Raw genomic sequence first — 20,585 nt, 5'->3', positions numbered from 1 at the left:
CAGAGACGTCAACAATAACAGCCACCTCCACCTGCTTGTTGACAGTGTCAAACAGCGACGACGGAGCGAGCGAGACGGCGAGGGGACAGCAGTTGCATGCCTGCCACGATGGGGTGTGGGGGGTGGAAATTGCCACATTGACAGAGAGGGTGATGGAGAGATGAAAGGAGAGTGGAAAAGGGTGGTGGTGTTGGGGGAGTGGGGATGGGGGGAATGCGAGGTGAAAGAAAGATGTGGTAAGAGAGGATGAGCGGGCAACACAAAGAGGAATGATGAAAGAAGACAGAAAACGAGAGGAAGGAAAAAAAGAGGGAGTGATAGGAAAGTTGGCGGTGCCTCTTCTTACAGGTTTACACGTCTGTTCGTCGTGGTTTCTATGAATTTTTGATGGTGGGGATATGGGGGCGGAGGGGGGGTTAGGACGCCCTGGAAACTCCAGCTGGCTGGCACGTCAAAAAAAAAGAAAAAGAATAGAAACACAGGAGGCAGAAACCCCGTCAAACAAGCAGCTGGAACAAATACAGTTTAAAATATGTTTTGATAATGAGGGAAGTGTGAAAAGGAGGACAGGTGAGGGCATGGGGGCGTCCCTCTCTTCCTCCTACTTCTTACAGGTCTTTGTCCTTTACAGGGACATTTTTCTTGTGCTGTCTGAATATACCAACTACAAGATTACGAATAGGAAATAAAAGCAAGCTTGAAGGATCCTCTGGTGTGTTTGATGGTAAATGGGCTAAACTTATAGCGCTTTTCTGATCATTTTGACCACTCCCACAGACCAAAAATCTCTTACAACCAAAAACCTGCATTTTATTTTTTATACTAATAAGACAATACTGACTCATTGACTCAGACCAGCTTCCCTGCCCCTCAAATTACCATGTGTAGCAACGGGACGATGTGTTCAGGGTGGCGTGGGTTGGGTGTTTTTTCTTCCATTGGCCAGAAAGTTCACTTTTGCTCTCATCTGACCAGAGCTGCATGTCCCATACTTGGGTTCTTGTGGCTTCCTTTGAAAAGCAGCTTTGTTCTTGCCACACTTGTATAAAGGCCAGATTTGGATGGTGCACAATGACTAGTTACCCTGTTGACAGATACTCCATCCGGAGCTGTGGATCTCTATGAGCGAACAGAAATTCACTCGTGTTTGTGGTTGTAACGGGAGAAAATGTATATAAAAAAAAAGGTCATGGGAATGATGCTGCATATGACTGACAGCCACCCTCCGATCCAAGTAAGCGATCGGATTGTTCTTGGTGAAAACAAGAAGGTTGATGGCACAATAAATTCAAGACGCTGATTGCTTTTTGCCTTTTGCCTTTGTCTTTTTTTTTTTTTGGTGTCATCTGGCAGAGAGCTAGGGGTTTTGGCCGTGTGGACGTAAATTGATTATGGAGAAGGAGAAGGGAGAGGAAGGGGGCAACAGAGGTGGGAAAAGGAGAAGGAGGGGGGTGGAGTATGATGGGGTATGTAAATGACTTTGCCCCCCCCACATTCCCCGAGCCACCTGACATGTACGGGGCATGATAGATTTCCATTTGCCAAGCTCCACATCTGTGTGCGATTTCCATGTCCGCGCAGATGCTGTGGCCCATGAACAAGTGACACAGCCGCAAGGGAGGACAGGCAGGCAGGCGGGCGGGAAGGCAGTTGCAATCAAACCCACAACCATTTACATGCAGACAGAACAGGACTGCGAGCGGAAGAAGCAGAAAACAAATAGCGACACGCTGGAGAACAGGCATTAAGAGCCGAGCAAGATGCAGCAAGATGCAGCAAGATGCAGCAAGATGCAGCAAGATGCAGCAAGATGCAGCACGTGTCTCTTCGTTTCCATATCCATGGGTTTGGTTTTTTTCATTCAGCAACCGCCCGCGTGTCATTAAAGGTAGATTTACTACAAATTGGGCCAAATTCCCACTGTCACTTTCAATGATGGCTGCCACCATGCAGAGAGCCGGAGAGAGGAAGAGGCAGAAGGTGATTTAGCATAAGGTCGGTTCTGTGATGCAACACACATACAACCCCCCTTGTTGTTTTCTATATGAAAAACAATGGATTTTTATTATTATTATGTTCTTCAGCACGTTTTAAAATGGTCCACTGTATCTATATCATTTAACACCTCCTCCCCCATCATCCCTTTTTTTCTTGCAGTGTGTCTTTGGGTTAATGGTGAGTAGGTAAATCAGCCAGGCGTGACGCTAGCCACCATCCCATCTCACCCAGGGATGATGCGATTTCCTTAAATAACTGTGTGTTTGTGTGTGTGTGTGTGTGTGTGTGAGAGAGAGAGAGTGTTTCACCAGTTTGGTATCCAGAGGGAAGGACAAACCCTAACCTTCATTATTAATTGAAATACACCTGCATCCTGAAGTTTAACAAGAGAATACGTTTTCTCCCAGTTTCACTTTATCTTGATGCATCTTTTTTCTCATCCTTACATTTTCATACATTTTTTGATATTTGGATTGGAACTATTCTATCACAATGGCAACAAGCCAAGCATAGACTCTGATGAAGGCACTGAATTTTTCTTTTTTTTATAAAGTTAAAAGACCTTGAAACTTTTTTTACCGTTCTTGTTGTTTTACACTCTATACATATTAGCTTCAGAAATGCAAAAAAAGGTTAAGGGAACTGAAGAAGAGACGGAAGGTTTTGTAGTAGTAACACATGGAAAGTTTTTGCTGTCCCTCTAAAAATGACCGTGCAAATTCTGAAGCTTGCAGCTACTTTAACCTCCAACTTCTCCGTAAAAGAAGTCTATCACTGACAATGAAACCTCCTTCAAACTTAATGAATCCTAACATTTCTTTTGTACAAAGTGCCTAGGTTTTACGAGCTATTGTTTTCTTCCGGTACGTTTGTTTAATTTTTAACTAGCATAAAAATGTGTCAATCAGCTGTTCAGTTGACAGAGGAACAAATGTAAAACCATTGTGTTGTTAAAATGTACAAGTATCTATTAATATAACATTATATCCCACAACCATAAACATTTTAGTTTGACATTTTTTTATTTACTGAAATCTGCCTAAAACAAAGGACCTTGGATGGCTAACTGTTGGCCTTTCTGCTAAAGGAGAGGAATTGTTACTTATGACAACTTATGACAACATCAGTGGTGACGGTCTCCCTTCAATCTCCATTTCCTGTGTATAATAACCATTCAGTGAAAACGGTTTGAAAGTTCATAAAATGCTATTCGCATAAACAGCTGTGGTGTCTTTCAAGCTGAAGATGTTGCAAATCCAAAAAAGCACACATTTTTCTCAGCTCCTCTTTTGCTGGTCAATAGCTTCGGCATCTACTAATCTGGGTTTATAGCTAAAAAGAAGACATCAAGGGAGTTCTCTACTGCAGATAGGATATAAACTGCTCATAGACTTTAACCAGAACCTTAAAACTCAGAGCTTAATTCCATCAAATACATCATCTTAAAATTAAATTTAATAAAAGAATCGGTTTTATTCATGCATCGCTTTTTTACTCTCGTAAATTCGTAGAGTTCATGAAGACATTTTTTTCTCTAATTTTTCTAGTTCATACTGTTATTGCAAATACCTATGATTGCAGAAAAAATAAAGCATGGTCCCTTTTAAATTAACTTTAAAATATAAGCTACCACAGGTCACCATTAATTTATGGTATATATTTCTGTACCGCATTGGCTTTGAATAAAAACACAAACTACAACAAAAACACACAAGAAAGGAAAGAAGGTAGCACACAAAAAATTGAAAAAAAAAAGAAAAATAAATACATTAAAATAAAGCAGCACATAAGGAAGGAGACAATAAAAAAACGGAAGAAACAATAAAGAAATACATAAGAAATGAAAGGACATAGGAGACATAGGAACATTGTCCTGTGTTCAATAGATGGTGGAGATTAACAGCAAAAGTTCTGAGAGATGCCTGTGTTGTGCCTGGATGAAAAAGAGAAGGCAAAAAAACCCTTAAAAAAATCACAGGGAGTATTGGAGGTGAGATGATAGATTTATATACATATATTAAGAAACCAGAACCAGATGATGAGGGTGATTGTGGACAAAGAGAAATAAAGGGATGAGGTGGAACTCGTAGATTCAGAGGGACAGCAGAAGCCCACAAGTGTAAAGGTTGGAGAAATACAGAGTGATTTCCATGCGGGGTGATGCAGTCAGTTGCCCTGTTTCCCCGGGTTAATGGGGACTATCATAAAGCTGGGCCGCCAAAGTGCACAGCAGGTCACACAAACACACACGGTGACAAGTGTGAGGGGGACGGGGGAGGTGAGCAACACGCGCAGACATACAAACACGCATACATAGCCTGGCATGTGTTTGAGGTGAAATATGGATCCTAATGGCTGTGTCCCATCGTTAAAAGGGCTTGGAGTTGATTTATCTGTCATAAAACGGCTCGTGCAACTGCCACGAGGAGGAGAAAGAGGCGGCGGGGAACCCGAGGTCACAGGTGTGAATCCTAATCCCAGTAGGAAACACTTAGCTTTACATTGACGGCATGATTCTCCCTTTTTATGCAGATTTATGGCACCAAAATGCCAGAGAAATATTGCTCGGCGAACTGAGCTAAACTGAGCCAAAGCCCACGCCTTACAGGTTAAATGACACCAACACCAACCGTTGTCTGGTTTACTTTTGCGTTTTGTACAGTGCGTCTCTGAAACCGTTTTAAAACCTGGGCGTGGTTTAGTATTACATGATGTCATGGTTTGGCTTGGGCAAAATAAAGAATGAATATTTCTGCATAATTACGAGCTTGCACAGTCATACCTGAGGCAGATTGTGGCTAGCCTCTCTATTTCGGTTTCCATGTGCTCCTGTAGCTCTCCGGGCCTCAGCAACACTTGGCAAATTGGACAAACGGGAGCCTGGCTGTCATATAGAGACATCTTCTTTTTACCTGGAGACAACAGAAAAGAGGGACAGACGACATCAGCGCAACAACAGAATCTGACTTTGAGTAAAGTGAAACCCAAAAGTCGATGGTGACTTGCAAAACTTTTCAAACTGTTTGAACTTTTTCCACGTTTTTCCATGCATCGACCCCAAAATCTTCCACAGGTACAATAAAAACCCCACTTACTCAGATTCCCCCCAAAAAACACCTAATACCATTTGACTTTGAAAGTTACCAACACAGAAAGCACCTGTGTGTGAATTAATCTAAATCTGTTCTGTGAAAACCTAGATCATGAGTGAACAAACGGGCATCATGAAAGTCAAGGAACACTTAAAGATAGGACAGGGAAGAAGTTGTGGCGGAGTTTAAAGTAAGGAAAGGGGCTGAAACAATAAGTTTTTAAATAAATAAATCTAGAGTGGAAGTCCCAGTTAGAGCTTGCCATAAGTCCTGTAGAGAACAGCATAGGGAAGCTAATCTTGAGTTGATGGGGGCAAGACAATAATCCTAAACATACAAGCAGAGCTACAATGGAATGGCTCAGATCAAAGCATTTTCATGTGCTAGACTGGTCCAGTCAAAGTCCAGAACCTGATACAATAGGGATCTAATGGACCATGCTTTCTACCCAACCCAGCTGACCTTGAGATACTTCCACAAAAACGTACAGATTTGTTGCTACATTGTGGTATGCATCATGAGAAAGTAAGAAAAAGTTCGAGGATCATCAGCACTTGTGCACAGCACTTTAAATTTTAAAAAATCAAGTGACTGGAGAAACAATCCAGCACCTTCAGAATAACCTTTGTTGATGAAAACACTTCCCCCTCCACCCTTACTCTATAAAGTCCCAGACATTAAGTGAACATACATTAGATTACTCACACAGAAAGCGGACCAGAGTGCTGCACAGACTTTATTGTGTAATGTTGCTCTGAGGTCAAAGTGAGAGGGAGGTGTGTGGGGAGGGAAGGGGACTTAAAGAAGTGTCTGCCGTGGATGAGATAATGCTGTATAGAGTCTGCCAACACCACCTCACTTCATTGTCCTTGATCAGCAGGGCAGCAGGGTGGGGCCCACCTGTTTTGTGTGTCAGCATGCGTTTCATCGGTCGTCCAGCGCCCTTTGTGTTTTGTAGGCGTACGGCGGCCCTTAGAGTTCACCGCCCGGTCTGTCTGGGCTGCCTAAAAATAGCAGCCGTTATTGAAACTGTATCGGTGGTTAGTTTGGTGGGATGTTTCCTGATTTCCAGTGCTCAGCCAATCAAATGCGGCTTTTTTTTAGCCCGCGAACAAAAGGGCCCCCACCGTCTCAGTCAGGACATCCTGTTTAGACTATTTGTCACCATGGCAACACAGAGAGTTGGGTCGGGAGGACTCCCACCTTGACTTGCACACCAAGACCATCACAATCATACATGTGCGTGTCATATATATATCATATACTCTGCATGAGGATTGAAAAGACAACGTGCCCGCTCAGTTATTGCTTCTTCGTTAGAATGTGGGGTGATACAAAGCTTTTCCCGCTTTACTTAAACAAGCCAGAAGCAAAAGAAATTTTGTCTGACAAGGGAAAAATAAAACAACTTTTACTCTTTATGCTTTTTCTTCCCTCTTTGTAACGTTTTCCTTTGTAACCATTTTACTTCGTTGTGAGGTACTCTCCACTTTGTCATGTCGCAACACGTAACACAAAGTAGTGCATAACTGTAAAGCAAAAGAAAGCAATGCTGCCTTTTCCAAAGCCTCCCCACAACGTGATGCTGAACGCCGCCACGTTTCTCTGTGGTGACGATGAGCAGTGTTGGTTTTCCTCACCGCATGGTGCTTTTTACGTTGGCCGGAAAAGATCAGCGCCGTTTGTTAGAAGTTGGAGATCATGTTTTGTACTCTAACTCTGCTTTTAACATCTTCTGAACCCTAGCTTTGACCTGCTTGTTGTGTTTTTCTTGGTCTTTATGATGCCGTTTGTTCACTCATGTTATCCAAAATAAATCCCAATAAGGCTGAGATTGTACTGAGATTTAATTACACAGGAGGACTCTATTTACCAATTAGGCTGGTTGCAACAGATTTTATTTAGGGGGTGTAAGAGTAAAAGGAGCTGAATTTAAAGTCATTCTGCATACTTTTGATTTTTACTTGTGCAAGTATTGGAAATCATGTCAGACTTTTTATCTACTTCACAATGTGAGTATATGGTACTTTGTTGTGACGTGTTACATCAAATGGCAGCAAAATACTTTGACGTTTGGAGTTATAACCTAAGTGTTGAAAAGATCAAAAGGTATAAATATTCTTTCTCTCTGCTTCTCACTCCCACCGTCCTTTATTGACAAGATAATTTGAGTCAGGCTGGAGAATCCACTGCAATCCTGAGTCTGGAGCCAATGAGGGCTCCATCTAACCCAATCCAAAATATTCCTGACAAATACTTGCGCAAACGGGCGCTCAAAGTACAAAACCCTCCATTTGTGCAATTTCAGGCTTTTGTAATGCTAAAAAAAAGAAATCAAATATGTATTCAGCAGTTATGGCTTATTTATTTTTCTTGCATTTCAAAGTGACGCTATTTTTCTTTGAATTATAATACGCCCGATATAAATTAGTTTTTCTTTCCAGAGGTCGATGCTGAAATGTAAATGCAGATACATTTACATTGTACGAGGGAGATATATACCAGCAAACAAGCAGAGAAGGATGAAAATGAAGAAATGTAAAACGTGCACCTGTAAACTGATTTGAATTTTTTTAGGTACCAAGGAAACATATTTAGGTTGCAAAATTAAAATCAAAGAACCATAATTTAAAGATGACCTGGTCCTATCATGGAAAAGTAAACAAAACCTCTTCATAGAAGAAGAGATACAAATTTCCCCAGATTAAAACGTGTTAGAAAGCAAGTTAGAACACTTTGGTTTTTATTTTGTACCTTGCATGAGTTGTTAACGCTCCAGAACTCGAAGGCGTTAAAGTGAATGGAAAATGCACATTTTACAAATACATCTCCAGTCACTTTCCTCACCCATTTCACATATTCTACACATTTCTTCTCTGTTTTTCTTTCTCATCCTTTCCCAGAGAGAAGTGAGCGATGGGGAGAGGCCAGCGGAGAGATAAATCCGGTGAATGAGGGAGAGGAACAACAGGAAAGGGAGCAGTGTTGATGTGATGCGATGTCCCACACCAAGCTTGTCAGCCCCTTAAACATGATTAATGTTGGGCCACAAGCCTCACACATACACACAACTTCTTCCCACATGTCCTGCTTTAGATCTCACAGCTCCAATCTGTGGTCCAACAAGGGAGCGTTTAATCTTGGGAAGCACAGGGACGAAACAGCAGTCAGAGAAGGTGGAGGGCGGAGGGGGGAGCAGAGGCAAGACAGTCAAGGAAATAGGGCTGACAGGACTTTTTAGTTGGGAGATTCCTCAGTGAAACACCAGCTGGAGAGTAAATGAATGCTGGATGGACCCATGGATGGAGGACAGGACGAAGGTGTTTCCTTTCATGACAAGAATGATGGACTATAGGCCTAATGGGCCAAGATGGATCATCTCATCTCTTTCTCTCAATGTCCGTCTTTCTTTCTGTCTCAATTCTTTCTCTGCATCTTCCATTTCCTTTTCCACCCATCTTATAAAGCGTCTTCCTCTCACTTCTTCTCGCCGGTGCAACGTTTCTTTCTTTACATTGACGCCAAGCGACATTCACTGGTTTCGTTCAGGTCATCCATCCGTCATCCGTTCAATGTATGCACTACCAACTGTAGTAACAAAATAATAGTTTGTCTGGCTGAACCCAAGAATCAGAGTTAGTGTTAAAAGTTGGAGCCTCCTAAGACTCAATCCGTAGAGGATTTAATTAACATGCAGATGCAAAAGTAAATAATTAGTACCATTTTTGACCTATATTTTATCCCAATACAGGGAGCTCACCAGATCTCTAACTTGCCTTATGGAATAAATTATTGCTTAAAGGCATCTTGCAAAGCACAATCTTTGTTCTTTGTACTGTCTCAAAGACAGCAACTAAACAGGTTGCTACATGCTACCTTACTAAACCAATTGAGGCAGAATGCACAATACCATCTGAATGGCTCCTATTTGGCACATTCACACTGAGCTGCCAGGGGTTTATAAAATGAAACAATTGTTAATATTTGAATGCAGACATATTGTTCTGCTTTATGACATAGTTTGCAAAAATAACAATTGTGCTACACTTTTTGTGTAGCTGACACATTAGCTTAGCTCACCATCACAGTTAATTTGTTCATATTTCCCTTTCAGACACCAACATTTTTACTAAAAGCCCACCCAAGTAACACCAGTAGTACCACCTGTTGTACCTGTACCACAGTTTAAAACACGCTTCGGTATCAACAAAAACAGAACATCTTCGTGTCCAACATGTTTTTCAAGTTCCAAGTGAAGCTCGGGATGTGTTTAAACGAAACCTGTCCTTGGCCAGGCTTTTAAAACCCTAAAATAACAGGATAAGTCCAACAAACAAACACAACCATGGGCCATTACACAGCAGATGGTAAGGAGGAGGAAGTCGGATCATACGGAAGAGTGGAGACCAAAGACGTGTGGTCTTCTCTTTACCGCGTCCTGTCCTTGTATTTTTATTCCATCCCTTTAATCCACGCTACCAAATGCTCTAATTTCTCTCACTTCTTTCTGCTTCCCTACCATCCCATACTTATTTGTCATTCCTTGCTCTGTAATTTCATAAGTGTGGATTTTGCACAATAGCCATTCCTGGTCTTTCTTTGTGCGCCAATAGATGTGGACGCCTGTATAATTCTTTCGAAAACCTCTTTCTGCTTTTAGTAGTTCTGTCAGAAACATCCCCCCTGCCACCCAAAAAAAAAAAGAAGAAAATCCCTTTTAACTATTTAAGGAGTATTTCACTGCTTCCTCTCAGTCTCTCTCCCCTCCCTCCGTTGCTCAGGTCCAGATGAAGTGGGAATCAATAGATTCTAGATAGCGCAGGCGGCTAGTCACAAACTACAATAGGCTGAGGTAAAAGGCCACCTCTATGGAGGACGAGGATTGTCAGCTCAATACTTGCTCTCAATGGGGCCTGAGATAAAACACCATTTTGGGGTGTCCTCACGGCTCAATGGGCTAAGAGGCAAAGCGTGTCCCCGCTACTCTGAGGGTCCAAATCCCATTAATGACCCGTATTACGTGTCATCTCTTCACTTTTATCTTCCCCAGCACTGCTGCCTTTCAGTGGATGCAGTGCCTCGGAAAACTCTAGTCACATTTTATAAAGTAACAGCTTTAAGGTATTTATCAGAATTTTGCTTGATAGACCAGCACCAATAAGTCGGCATTTGGGAAACTTGCCGATTCAAATAAATTTATTACTTTGTCAGCAACGTCTTCATGCACCTGGTCACCATCAAAAGGCATATGAACCATTTTGATCTTCAACCCTTTCAAAGGTTTTCTTGCAGAGTTACTTTGTTTTTAGCTCTGATTAACGATTCTGCTTGGCAGCTTACAGTACATGTTTTGGTGAGTTCAAAGCTTTGCAACATTCTTTCCATTATTTTATTTTTTTTTATTATGCACTGAACAGTGCTCAATAGGGGTGTCTCGATTTAACATTGATATAAAAAAATCAGTCTGATATCAGCCAAAAACCAATTATCGGGTGATATCAGAATGCATCTAAAATCTCCAATGTAGGCACGGCAATAGAAGCAATCCATTCCAGCATTTGAGTCCGCCCCATCATTTCTTTCCAGCAGAGCTCGTTTCAGACCCATTGGTTGATAAGAAATGGGTCAGTTGTTCTCATACTTATTGACTATCTATTGTTCTCTGAGTAATGAGGCTTTTTCTAACATTACAAAATAAGTTGGAAAGTACATATGAATCGTGCTGATATCGTATCGGGTCGAAAACGGCATTGGCCAATGCTGAAAGCTTCAATAACAATCGGTATTGTATCAGAAGTGAAAAAGTAGCATCAGGACACCGTTAATTCTCAGTGTTGTTCAAAGTTAATTAATTAGATGACTTAAGGCACTTGAACTCTTTCTTATGTTAAAGGGTGTTGGAGTAAAGAGGTCTGAATTCAAATGCTGACAAGATTCCTTTACATTTTCATTTATAAAAGGTTTTGAAAACAAAATGTACCTCTATTTCACATTGAGGTATTATTTTGTTTTGGTCCGTTTAATTGGTTTTCACATGGATTACATGGAAGTTTATGTTTAAGGGGATTCAATAGGTCCTGTAAGTGAGTTTGGAGATTATCTCAATGCTGAAATCCACAGACATGAGTATCAGAAGCACACTGTTTCTGCTGCGAAGAAGGGGGCGTAAAAAAGCTTGCTTGAACTTTTACTGCATCAACACAGGAATGAAATGGCTGACGTTCCACCAACCAGATCGTTTTCTTTTACATTTTTCCTTTATATGTTCTGAAGGGAATTTATCAGACCTGTAAATTATACGCACAATCAGCTAATGACTGCTGGGCATGTTAACCGGATTTAAACACAACAATAAGAGTCAGAAGGGAGAGATTTATGACCTGGCACACACATATACTGCATGTTTTTTTTTTCTTGGTCCCACTCTAATTCCCCACACACAATGCAATGCAGCGGGTAGTCTTGCAAACTGCACATGCTGTAAAACCATTCCCTGAATGGATTTGCAAAAGCCCCTATAAGAGGAGTCTGATTTTGTAACCTTGAAAAACGCTCCACTTATTTATTATTTATTTATTTTACAAATCCACTGTTTACTTTCTTGTCCCTATACATGAGTTTTCATGCGGGCATCAAGTGTTTGCCCGCAACCCGAGTTTCCAGTTTCCCCAAACGTCCTCCACATCCTTCTCCAGCGTTGCCTCCCACCCCATCTCCCCCATCCTGGTTAGCTATAACACCCGCCAACATTGGTAAACAAGAAAATCTCTCAGCCGCGGCCTGGCGCGTAACCGCATTACCGCGCCAGATAACCTCTTCAAATAATGTGCGATAAGGGGAATTTGATTTGATTCACGAAAGGAAAAGTGGGGGGCACTTCTGCCACCCCTCTCTCCTTCCTTTTCCTGTCCTTTATTTATTTCTCCATTTTTTTTTTTTTTAACCAATCCTCCCCACACCCACCACGCCACCGTCTTCTTCTTGTCTCCTTTTCACTTAGCCTGAGGGTCCGGGGGCCTTCTCCTCCTCCTCCTCCTCCTGCCACACTCCCCTTCTCCAGAATGACACCGCCTCGCATCCGCAATCAAATAAATCCCACCGAGGTGTCAACCCTCATTTTGACTCTTCCCTGTCTTCTCCCCAAACGACGCAAGGTGAGGTGATAGGGGCTCCGTAAAGCCGTCATCTCCATAATGGCAAATATGAGCCCTAAAGCCCAAAACCAGAGGCCATATTAACACAAATAGGACTAGCAAGGTGTGTGTGTGTGTGTGTGTGTGAAGTGATATGGTTTTTTGCTTAAGTGAGCTGTGATTTAAGCAGGCTAGACACTGATCTCTGTCTATGGGATTGTGTGTGCGTGTGTGTGTGTGTATAAAACAGATGAGGCTGTTTGGCTCATTCAGAGGGCATTTGATGAAATGGAACGGGGGTCAACTTCAGTTTGCCACCCATGCTGCTTTGCGTTTCTACGTGCATGTGCGCATTTCCTGTATCCGCCAGCTTGCGTGTGTGTGCGTGCGTGTGCATGTGAGTGTGTGCAGTCTCACTCCCTGACAATGATGCATGGTGCTTTTAAATAGCACTCCTCCACGCCCTGCTCAAAACTCATCACCAGGCTCTTTCACTATCCCTCCCACGCTCCCTGGGGTTGTCACTTTTAGCAAAGCAAATGAAATGTCGGCTTCGGCGGAGAGGAGGGATGAAGAGATGGCTGGATGGAGGGATTGAAGGGGAAAAGGTGTGTTGGCGGTGCGTGCGTCTGCGTGCTAAACCGGCTGTGCTTGCTGACGGCTCGAGTCACAACATTTCCGCGCACGAGCGAGAGCAGAGAGTCAAGTCCTAAACAGAGGATGTAATTATTTTACATGAGCAGGGCAGTTTTTATGTTAAAAATATTAATTATTCCATTACTGACAAGAGGTTCCCAAGGAGCAAACAGGCTTTTTCTCAGGAAAATTAACTGGCATGCCAAAAAGAAAAGATGTGTAATTAATCTTAAAATTAATGAGTGAGTCTTTAGTTGAAGTAGAAAAATCTCTAACTGGAGAATTTAGAAAAGTACAACTTTTAAATCTCAGTAAATTTATTTAAATATAGATATGATATACAAATAGGCATAGAAAATACCAAAAACAACTGAACCCCAATTATTGGTACCCCTAGCAATCCTGTGTAATAAATGCAGCTAAAAATACAAAATATGAATGTGTAGAAAAGCACCTCTTGCTCTTAAGTACAGTAAGACGGGGGATCTGTGATACTCTGGATTTGTTTTACTCATGAAAACTTTGAAAACCTTTGTTGTTTGAAAAACCTTGACATAAAACTGAACTATTGTTGGGTCTTTCATGGATTCTTGGTGTGACTTTACTGAGAAACATGTGCTTTAGTCAAATGATACTAACACAGAGCCGTTTGGCAACAAACACTGCAGGTGGGTTTGGTTTGCTGTGAAGCAAAGCATGAATACGTGCGAGATTGAATGTGCATCATGCACTCTCAAAAATAAGAGGTTTTAAATGATTTAAATGTAATTTAAAAAAAATTATTAAGCTGAAAAGTGTGTTTCAGCAAAGTGGAAAAAAAAGAGCTCAATCAACATAGAAATTGTTTGCCAAGAATGAAATCAAACCTATTTCTTAGCCATAACAATTTGCATACAATTGTAGAAACGCTATGAGGTGAGTTAAGGAGAAGAGAGCAAAAAAGGTGCAAAAAAGAAAGTTTAAATACCCACAGCTTCAACTGTATGAGAAGACAAAGAGTTGATCTCATCATCAAAAGAAGTTGAACGACATAAAGCAAGGGTATCAATAAATCAGGAGCCGGTGATTTTTATTAAAACCAATTAACGTCTGGATATGTTTTTTTTCCCCTGACAGTTATACTGATATTAAAGATTGGACATTTCTAAAGTCTTAAGAGCATCTAGCACCGACATAAAAGGTTTTTACACACACTCACCATCACTTTTAATAAATGTGGCCGACAATTTATGTAGACAACATTTTAAAAACCTCAACCGAATACTGAAGCATTTCGGAAAGGAAAAACAAAGAGCCTGGAACATTAACACGTTGCCACATCATAAATCATCAACGGCTCGTTTCAGAATTTACAATGACAAATGGTCATTTGATGATCCCCGTGTACGTCTCTGTGTGTGTGCATGTGTATACGTTTCAGGGTGAGTGTAGCGACTTTTACTCCAGGGACACCGATGCGCACACATGTCTGTCTCTGAGACATCGGTGATGCAAGTGAGGTTACCTCCGACTACTGACAGCTGTTTATCCAATCCATCACCTTGTCAGAGTGTGTGTGCCTGCGTGTGTAAGCGTGTGTGTGTGTCAGAGAGACATTGGTGAGGCAGACAAAGGTAAATTAATGGAGCATTAGCCAATCGGTGACCCACAGAGCAGAGCCACGACTTGCAGTTATAGACCAAATCTTGGCTTAAGAACCTTAACAAGCACTCGGGCACAACACCTAAACCACAGCCATCTGCCATGTGGAGGTATTTGTTTTTAAATGTGTAGAAGATTTAAAATTCTTGGAAACACAGTTCAGTTTCATTTAAATGTCACTTTGCCATTTTTGTAAGACAGAAAGAGTAAAACAGTGTCAGAAAGCATATGTTTGTCAGACTGATGCACAAAACCATGAACGAGGTCTAACACCTAGTGACTGCTAACACTTTCTTCGCTCATGAGCGCCAGCTTGCAACAAATGCTAGACAGCGCACACTGTTTTGATATCCTGTCGTTTTGACCAGCCGTGTACATATGAACACAGAAAGGACACATTTTCCAAAAATGTCTAATGGACAATAAATAGGAATGCACTTCTTCTATTTAATCTTCTTTTGCTACCTGTTGTTGGAGGCAAGCAGATTTTATCTGCAGTACCATCTACTTTTTAAATAAAGACTCAACTCAACTGTATTTTTAGTGAAGGATTGAAAGCCAGAAATAAAAGTAAGCAAGCGCACAACGGTGACCATTAATGTAGGCTGCTAATAATGACATTACGGCGTTTTCAGCCCTACTTGTTGCTGTCACCTTATGGTTGAACTTGTAGTGACTGATGGCATCAGTTGTGAACAAATGCTTTCACCTTTTAATCAAAAAATAATTCAGGAATTACTTCAAGAATCATTTCACTGGATTTGCCTCCGTCATATGCATTTCAAAGTTTGTGTTTTACCATTATTTGACACAAGAAGGGCTTGGTAGGTAGGATGGTCTCTACTGACCGGTGCCCCATCTCTGCTGCCAGATTCTGTCCCATTTCTCCTTCCTCAGCTGTCCACAGCGCGACGGATACAGGAGAGGTGTGGGCAAGTGGGGGCCTGTCTGGGATTGGATCCCACAGGAGTGCAATCATGACAGGAACATCCCGTGTCAACAGGAGAAAAGGGATGTCAGCAGGTTTAAAAAAAATGCTCCCTGTCTCAACTCTAATCTGTGTCCTGTTGACTCTAAATATTGTTTTACAGAATTCATTTGAACATACGTTTTATTATCCGATTCATCATCATGGAATAACTTGCTTAAAAAGTTGTTTCGGCACAAATTTGGAAAAACATTGGCACGCCAGAAAATGGCTAGAGAGGTTTGCTTCTTTGCTATGCATTTTAGCCCTAAACTCAAAACATACACCTTGTTATACAACTGGATTTTTGTCTAGTGATCATTTGTCTCATTTACTCATCTCCTTTCTTTCTTTCTTTCCCTAAATCCTGCTCCCTCCCCCCCCGCACCTCTTTGCTGCCTCTCATTACCCCGCTCCCTGATGCCTTCATATGGTCGAGCAGCTGAATTAATTACCAAAGCCAATTAACGCTAGATTGGCTGATGTTTTAACTAATTAGCTTTAATGAGGGTGCCGTGGCTGCCTGCTCCGTGTTAATTGAATCCTAACAGCAGAGGAGGCAGTGTGTGGAAGCAGGACAGGAGAGATGGAGGAGATGGATAGATTTACACGCGATTCCTTATTGATAATATTCAGAGCGCAACGCAGTACCACCCACCCTGTTGTTATTGCGGGCTTATCATTAACATTATTGGCCTTTTTGTGCGGGGGTGGGGGGTGGACACAGCTTGACTTCAGGGAGGAAAGAGAGAAGAAAAGGAAGCAGCATTTTATTAAAAAGAGGCGCAATTATGTTTTGCTAGCGTTTGCGCTGCTCGCTGCTTCGCCCGGGTAAAAGTTTGTCTTGGCTAAAGAGGTTTTATTAATACAGCTCATATCCTCGCCGTGTGTCTCCTGGTTATTCCTCGCCGTATTTGGCACAGCAAGCGTGCCTGGCGAAGAGGAGCGGCAGATTAAAATCTTACATCAATGTCATGCTGTCCTCTTATTCCCCCCTCCCTCCGTTTACCTGCTGCATGCTTGAACTGCATTTTGCACCTGCCTCGTGTTAGCAGGATCAGAGGGGATAAATATGCATTTAAATAAATGTAAATCTGATTCTTGCATATGAATTATATGATTACCTTTTGTGTGACTTCACAGTGAAAACACTGATTCAGCATCCTAAATATTTGATTTGTTTTTCTTAATGTAATATTTAATGCAATACCACAAAGTTTTGCAGTGTCACTCATGCTGCAGATTTTTACTGTACTGCTGCACAATAAAAGCAGAGTGCCTTTGGTTTTCCGCACTAAAACGGGCTGAAGGAAATCTCAAAACAGATTAGTCATAGAAATGGCATTATAAATTCAACCCAACTGCTGCTGAGAGACACCTATCACATTAGATGAGAGTCCCGACATTATCACCACCGCCCGTCTCCGTCCTCTCTCATCTTGCTGATCTAAAAGGTACCGATGCCGACAGATTGTCCGAGGTGGCCATAAAAATCTGCATGGCCGTGTAAAAGGCTTAATGATTTTAAAGTTACAAGAGGAAAGAGCCTGCAGTTTGTCTCATCCATCAAGTCTAGCACCGCCGCCTTTGCCAAATGGCCCTGCCACCTAACCTGGAGCTGAGCAATGCGGGACTCTGAAACGGCTCCTCCCCGTTTCATCCCGACGTCTCTGCAACGTTTGATCTCCGAGCAACTCGAGGCACAGTGTTGATTCCTTTACTTTCTTTTTTAACCTTTTTTATACTGACTTGTGTCTTCTGGTCTAGAGTGAGAACCGATTCAGTTTCCTCTTAAAATCTGCCACTATGTACACTGGCCCAGACACTTTATTTCAGTTCACCTTTCTGTTGCTCTTTAATGCTTTGTTATGGTGGCGTTTAGGCATCTAGAAATACAAAACAACTCAAGTTAAATAAAACACCAGAATAGGGAAGAAAGGCCATTTTAAAGACCTGAAAAGGGGCATAGTTTGGCCAAAATTTGGCGTAGAGAAAATAAAGGCATCCCTATATCCTTTCTATTATTATCTGTTCAGGACCCTGCTGCCACTGTCGGTATAATGGTGTTCAGCCTCTTAAAACCAATAGTTCTATGACTTCTGGTTTCAAGAAAGCAACATCCAAGATTGCTCCGTTTAATATTATCGATTTCTATCGGTAACAATGTAATTCAGGCTACAACAAGCTCTAAATGCACTAACCCACAACCTCGGTGACAACAATGGCAAATGTAAATCAGATAAGTAGATGAAATTGAACAGTCATTCAAACAGGCCTATTTAACTGGAAAGCCTCATGAGCCCTTTTGTACAGCAAACGCTATTGGAGGTGAGTGTGTGCGTGTGCCTGTGTGTTGGTAGTGTGTGCATGTTGGCTTGTCAGCAATTGAAGAGAACCTATTTCCTCTAGCAGAATCCCAGGCTCTAAATGATGGATTGATATCTCTGTCGTGGTGGATTGTGTGTGTGTGTGTGTGTGTGTGTGTGTGTGTGTGTGTGTGTGTGTGTGTGTGTGTGTGTGTGTGTGTGTGTGTCTGTGTGTCACCAGCCCTCTCAGCCTCTTGCTGCCTCCTCTCTTAGGCCCTTATCAGCTCTTGTCACAAACAGAGGATAGGGGATAATCCTTCATACAAGGGGAGCAGTCTTCCCTTCCATCTATCTAGCTGTCTGCTATATTACCCGTCTCTCAGGAGTGTCACCGGAATGGAAATCAAACGTCCACAAAGCAAACTTCCAGCGTTTCGCCGATCTCCGTCGGCACGACTCACCAAGTCGAGCTCGGCGAGAGCAAAAGACGGTTTAGTGTGCTCAGAGTTCATGCTGTGAAAAGTTAAAAATGGTTTTACGGTTGCCGTCAGTGCGAGGTAAGAGTTTAAAGTTTTGGGTTGCCTTTACGTGTCACGTTTTGTGGTAGGAAATTCATCTGCGTGCCACGACACCGTGGCAGCGTCAATGCAGCGGGCCACTCTGAGCCCCTAGACGAGAGACCACATGATTTTTTTTTTCTCGTGAAAGCTATATTTAAACAACCCTACCAAATTTTAATTCCTTAAATTATACTTCATTAAAAAAAAAAGACATTTGCTGACCAATACAAGCAAACAAAAGTACAGAAAGAAAAACTGACAAGAGCAATATACAAAAATGGCAATGGGAACACATTTTGAAAATGTTGGAAGAACCGACACATCTATCTCTACAGGAATCTGGTATGTCATTGATTTTACCTGAGGCAACTTCATGTGTGTGTTTGTGTGGAATCGGACATCTTTGTGATCTTTATCAACCCGCTCTCACTCTGATTTACAGCGCTCTGTCAGCTCTTCTTCCTTCTTTTTCTTCTTCCTCTTTTTAATTCTTCTAGCTTCTTTTGCATTTCTTTCCTCTTCTCACCTTTTCTCTCATTTCCTCTGATTTCCTTAATTTTGTCTCCCAACTTGCTCCCGTAGCTGCATGGTAACATCTCATCATTGTCCAATAGAGGGAGGTGTTTCATTAGACTTTGCTCTTACTGGTTCTTTGCCATTTTACTCAGACCTTAAAATGCCACAATATTCTACAAATAAATATTCTTTTATGGAGTATTACTTATGAACAATGAACAGGAAAAGAAAACAAATCCTACTGAGATGCACTATTTCTTATAAAAGTGTGTTTTCACATTTCTTTATCATCAGTTAATGATTTTTAATATTCGTTTTTGTTTTAGGTTCATCTTTGCCCGTTGCTTTACAAAGCTTATATTAGCTTACCAAGCTTTATTTTATATATAGCTTTACCAAGCTATATTTAAACACCTTGGTAAAACATGTAACCATTAAACTTTTGTTCTCCCTCCTCACACCTGGTCCTAATTTCTTAATCATCACACTTGTTTCACATCTCATCATTAGCTCTGTCGATGTCGGTGTTTTGCGCCTGGTTTTGAACGTTTATTTTCTCAACTGCATCCCTATTGACAGGTTATCTAAGATCGCACAAAAAAAGAAGGTTTAAAAGCAATTATATAAGATTGTTAAAAAAGTCACGATTCCTAAATGAAAATAAAACGAGAGAAATAAAAGGCTTTTTCTCGCGATGCGCTTTTCACCAGACAGTAATTAGGTTGTCTCTGCTTTTGTTTACGCTGAGACATCTTTAGATTCTGGATGGAGACAGCTTGGAGGGTCTCTTTCTGTCTCCCACACTCGTGTACATACACACGCATACACGCGCACACACACACACACACAGTTGAGGCGACAAGTCTGCTGCCAAAATCAATAGAAAATTAAAGCCACTGAAATGGCTCCTGCTCACACATTAACCTCCATTCTATTTTCTTCTTTCTACACCTTTTCTCTTTTCCCATCGTACCATCTGTGCGCCTTCTCATAGCGCCTCCTTCCCTCGTCTGATAGCCGTCGCCGCAGACGACAGTGGCGGCGGCTCAGATGGGCTGAGTGTCGGTTTTAGTGACGGGATGAGAGGAGTGTTTTTTTGAGTTTGAGGCTTACGAACGGTGACCGGGGAGAGGGCGAGACGGTCGCGGCAGAGGGGATGGGGGCAGTAATAGCATGGAGGCGACATGGGCTTTGCCTGGACACGCACACACACATGCACGCACACGCACACACACACATGCTCTCACCGTCTTGGGACTCAAATCTCAGAGCAATTTTCAGGCCAGATGATTGGCAGCTTGATGCGTATTCTTCCCTTACAAGACCGGCTGATAACTCTAGCTATCCCCCACTCAGTCGCCACCGTCCCTCCATCTCTGTCCTCTTCCTCCACTATTTCTTCTTCTTTTTTTTTTTTTGTAACTGTTACGATTTCAACAACCGCTTAACCTGTTTCCCTCCTTCTCCCCTCAACCTATCTGTCTCTCCATCCCTCTCCCGCTTTGCACTGTCCCCTTCTCTCTCCAGGGCCTGTTGTGGGACTATTACAATGACAGAGGCGATAAGGGACATTTATCACATGTGCGGTGGGGCTGAGCAAGAGAAAGGCCTCAACAGGTCTAGAGGGAGACAAACACACACACACACACACACACACACACACACACACACACACACACACACACACACACACACAGAGATGCATTTCAATGGATAAGTCTCAAGCACTTAATGCA

At 42.0% G+C, this 20,585-nt stretch overlaps 1 protein-coding gene across 5 annotated transcripts in view; it reads right to left on the bottom strand.

The window, feature by feature from the left end:
- Window positions 1-20,585, bottom strand: part of rnf220a (ring finger protein 220a) — a 186,748-nt gene that overhangs the window by 41,307 nt on the left and 124,856 nt on the right. For all 5 annotated transcript variants that reach the window (XM_081598661.1, XM_081598659.1, XM_081598664.1 and 2 more), the window contains exon 4: window positions 4,781-4,910. In XM_081598661.1, coding sequence (XP_081454787.1) covers window positions 4,781-4,910 — 130 coding nt within the window. The remainder of the gene's footprint in view (window positions 1-4,780; window positions 4,911-20,585) is intronic.

This window comes from Poecilia reticulata, chromosome 17 (assembly GCF_904066995.2).
Source record: "Poecilia reticulata chromosome 17, P_reticulata-male-v2, whole genome shotgun sequence".
In the NCBI taxonomy this organism is placed as follows: domain Eukaryota; kingdom Metazoa; phylum Chordata; class Actinopteri; order Cyprinodontiformes; family Poeciliidae; genus Poecilia; species Poecilia reticulata.
This window is presented reverse-complemented; position numbering and strand designations above follow the sequence as displayed.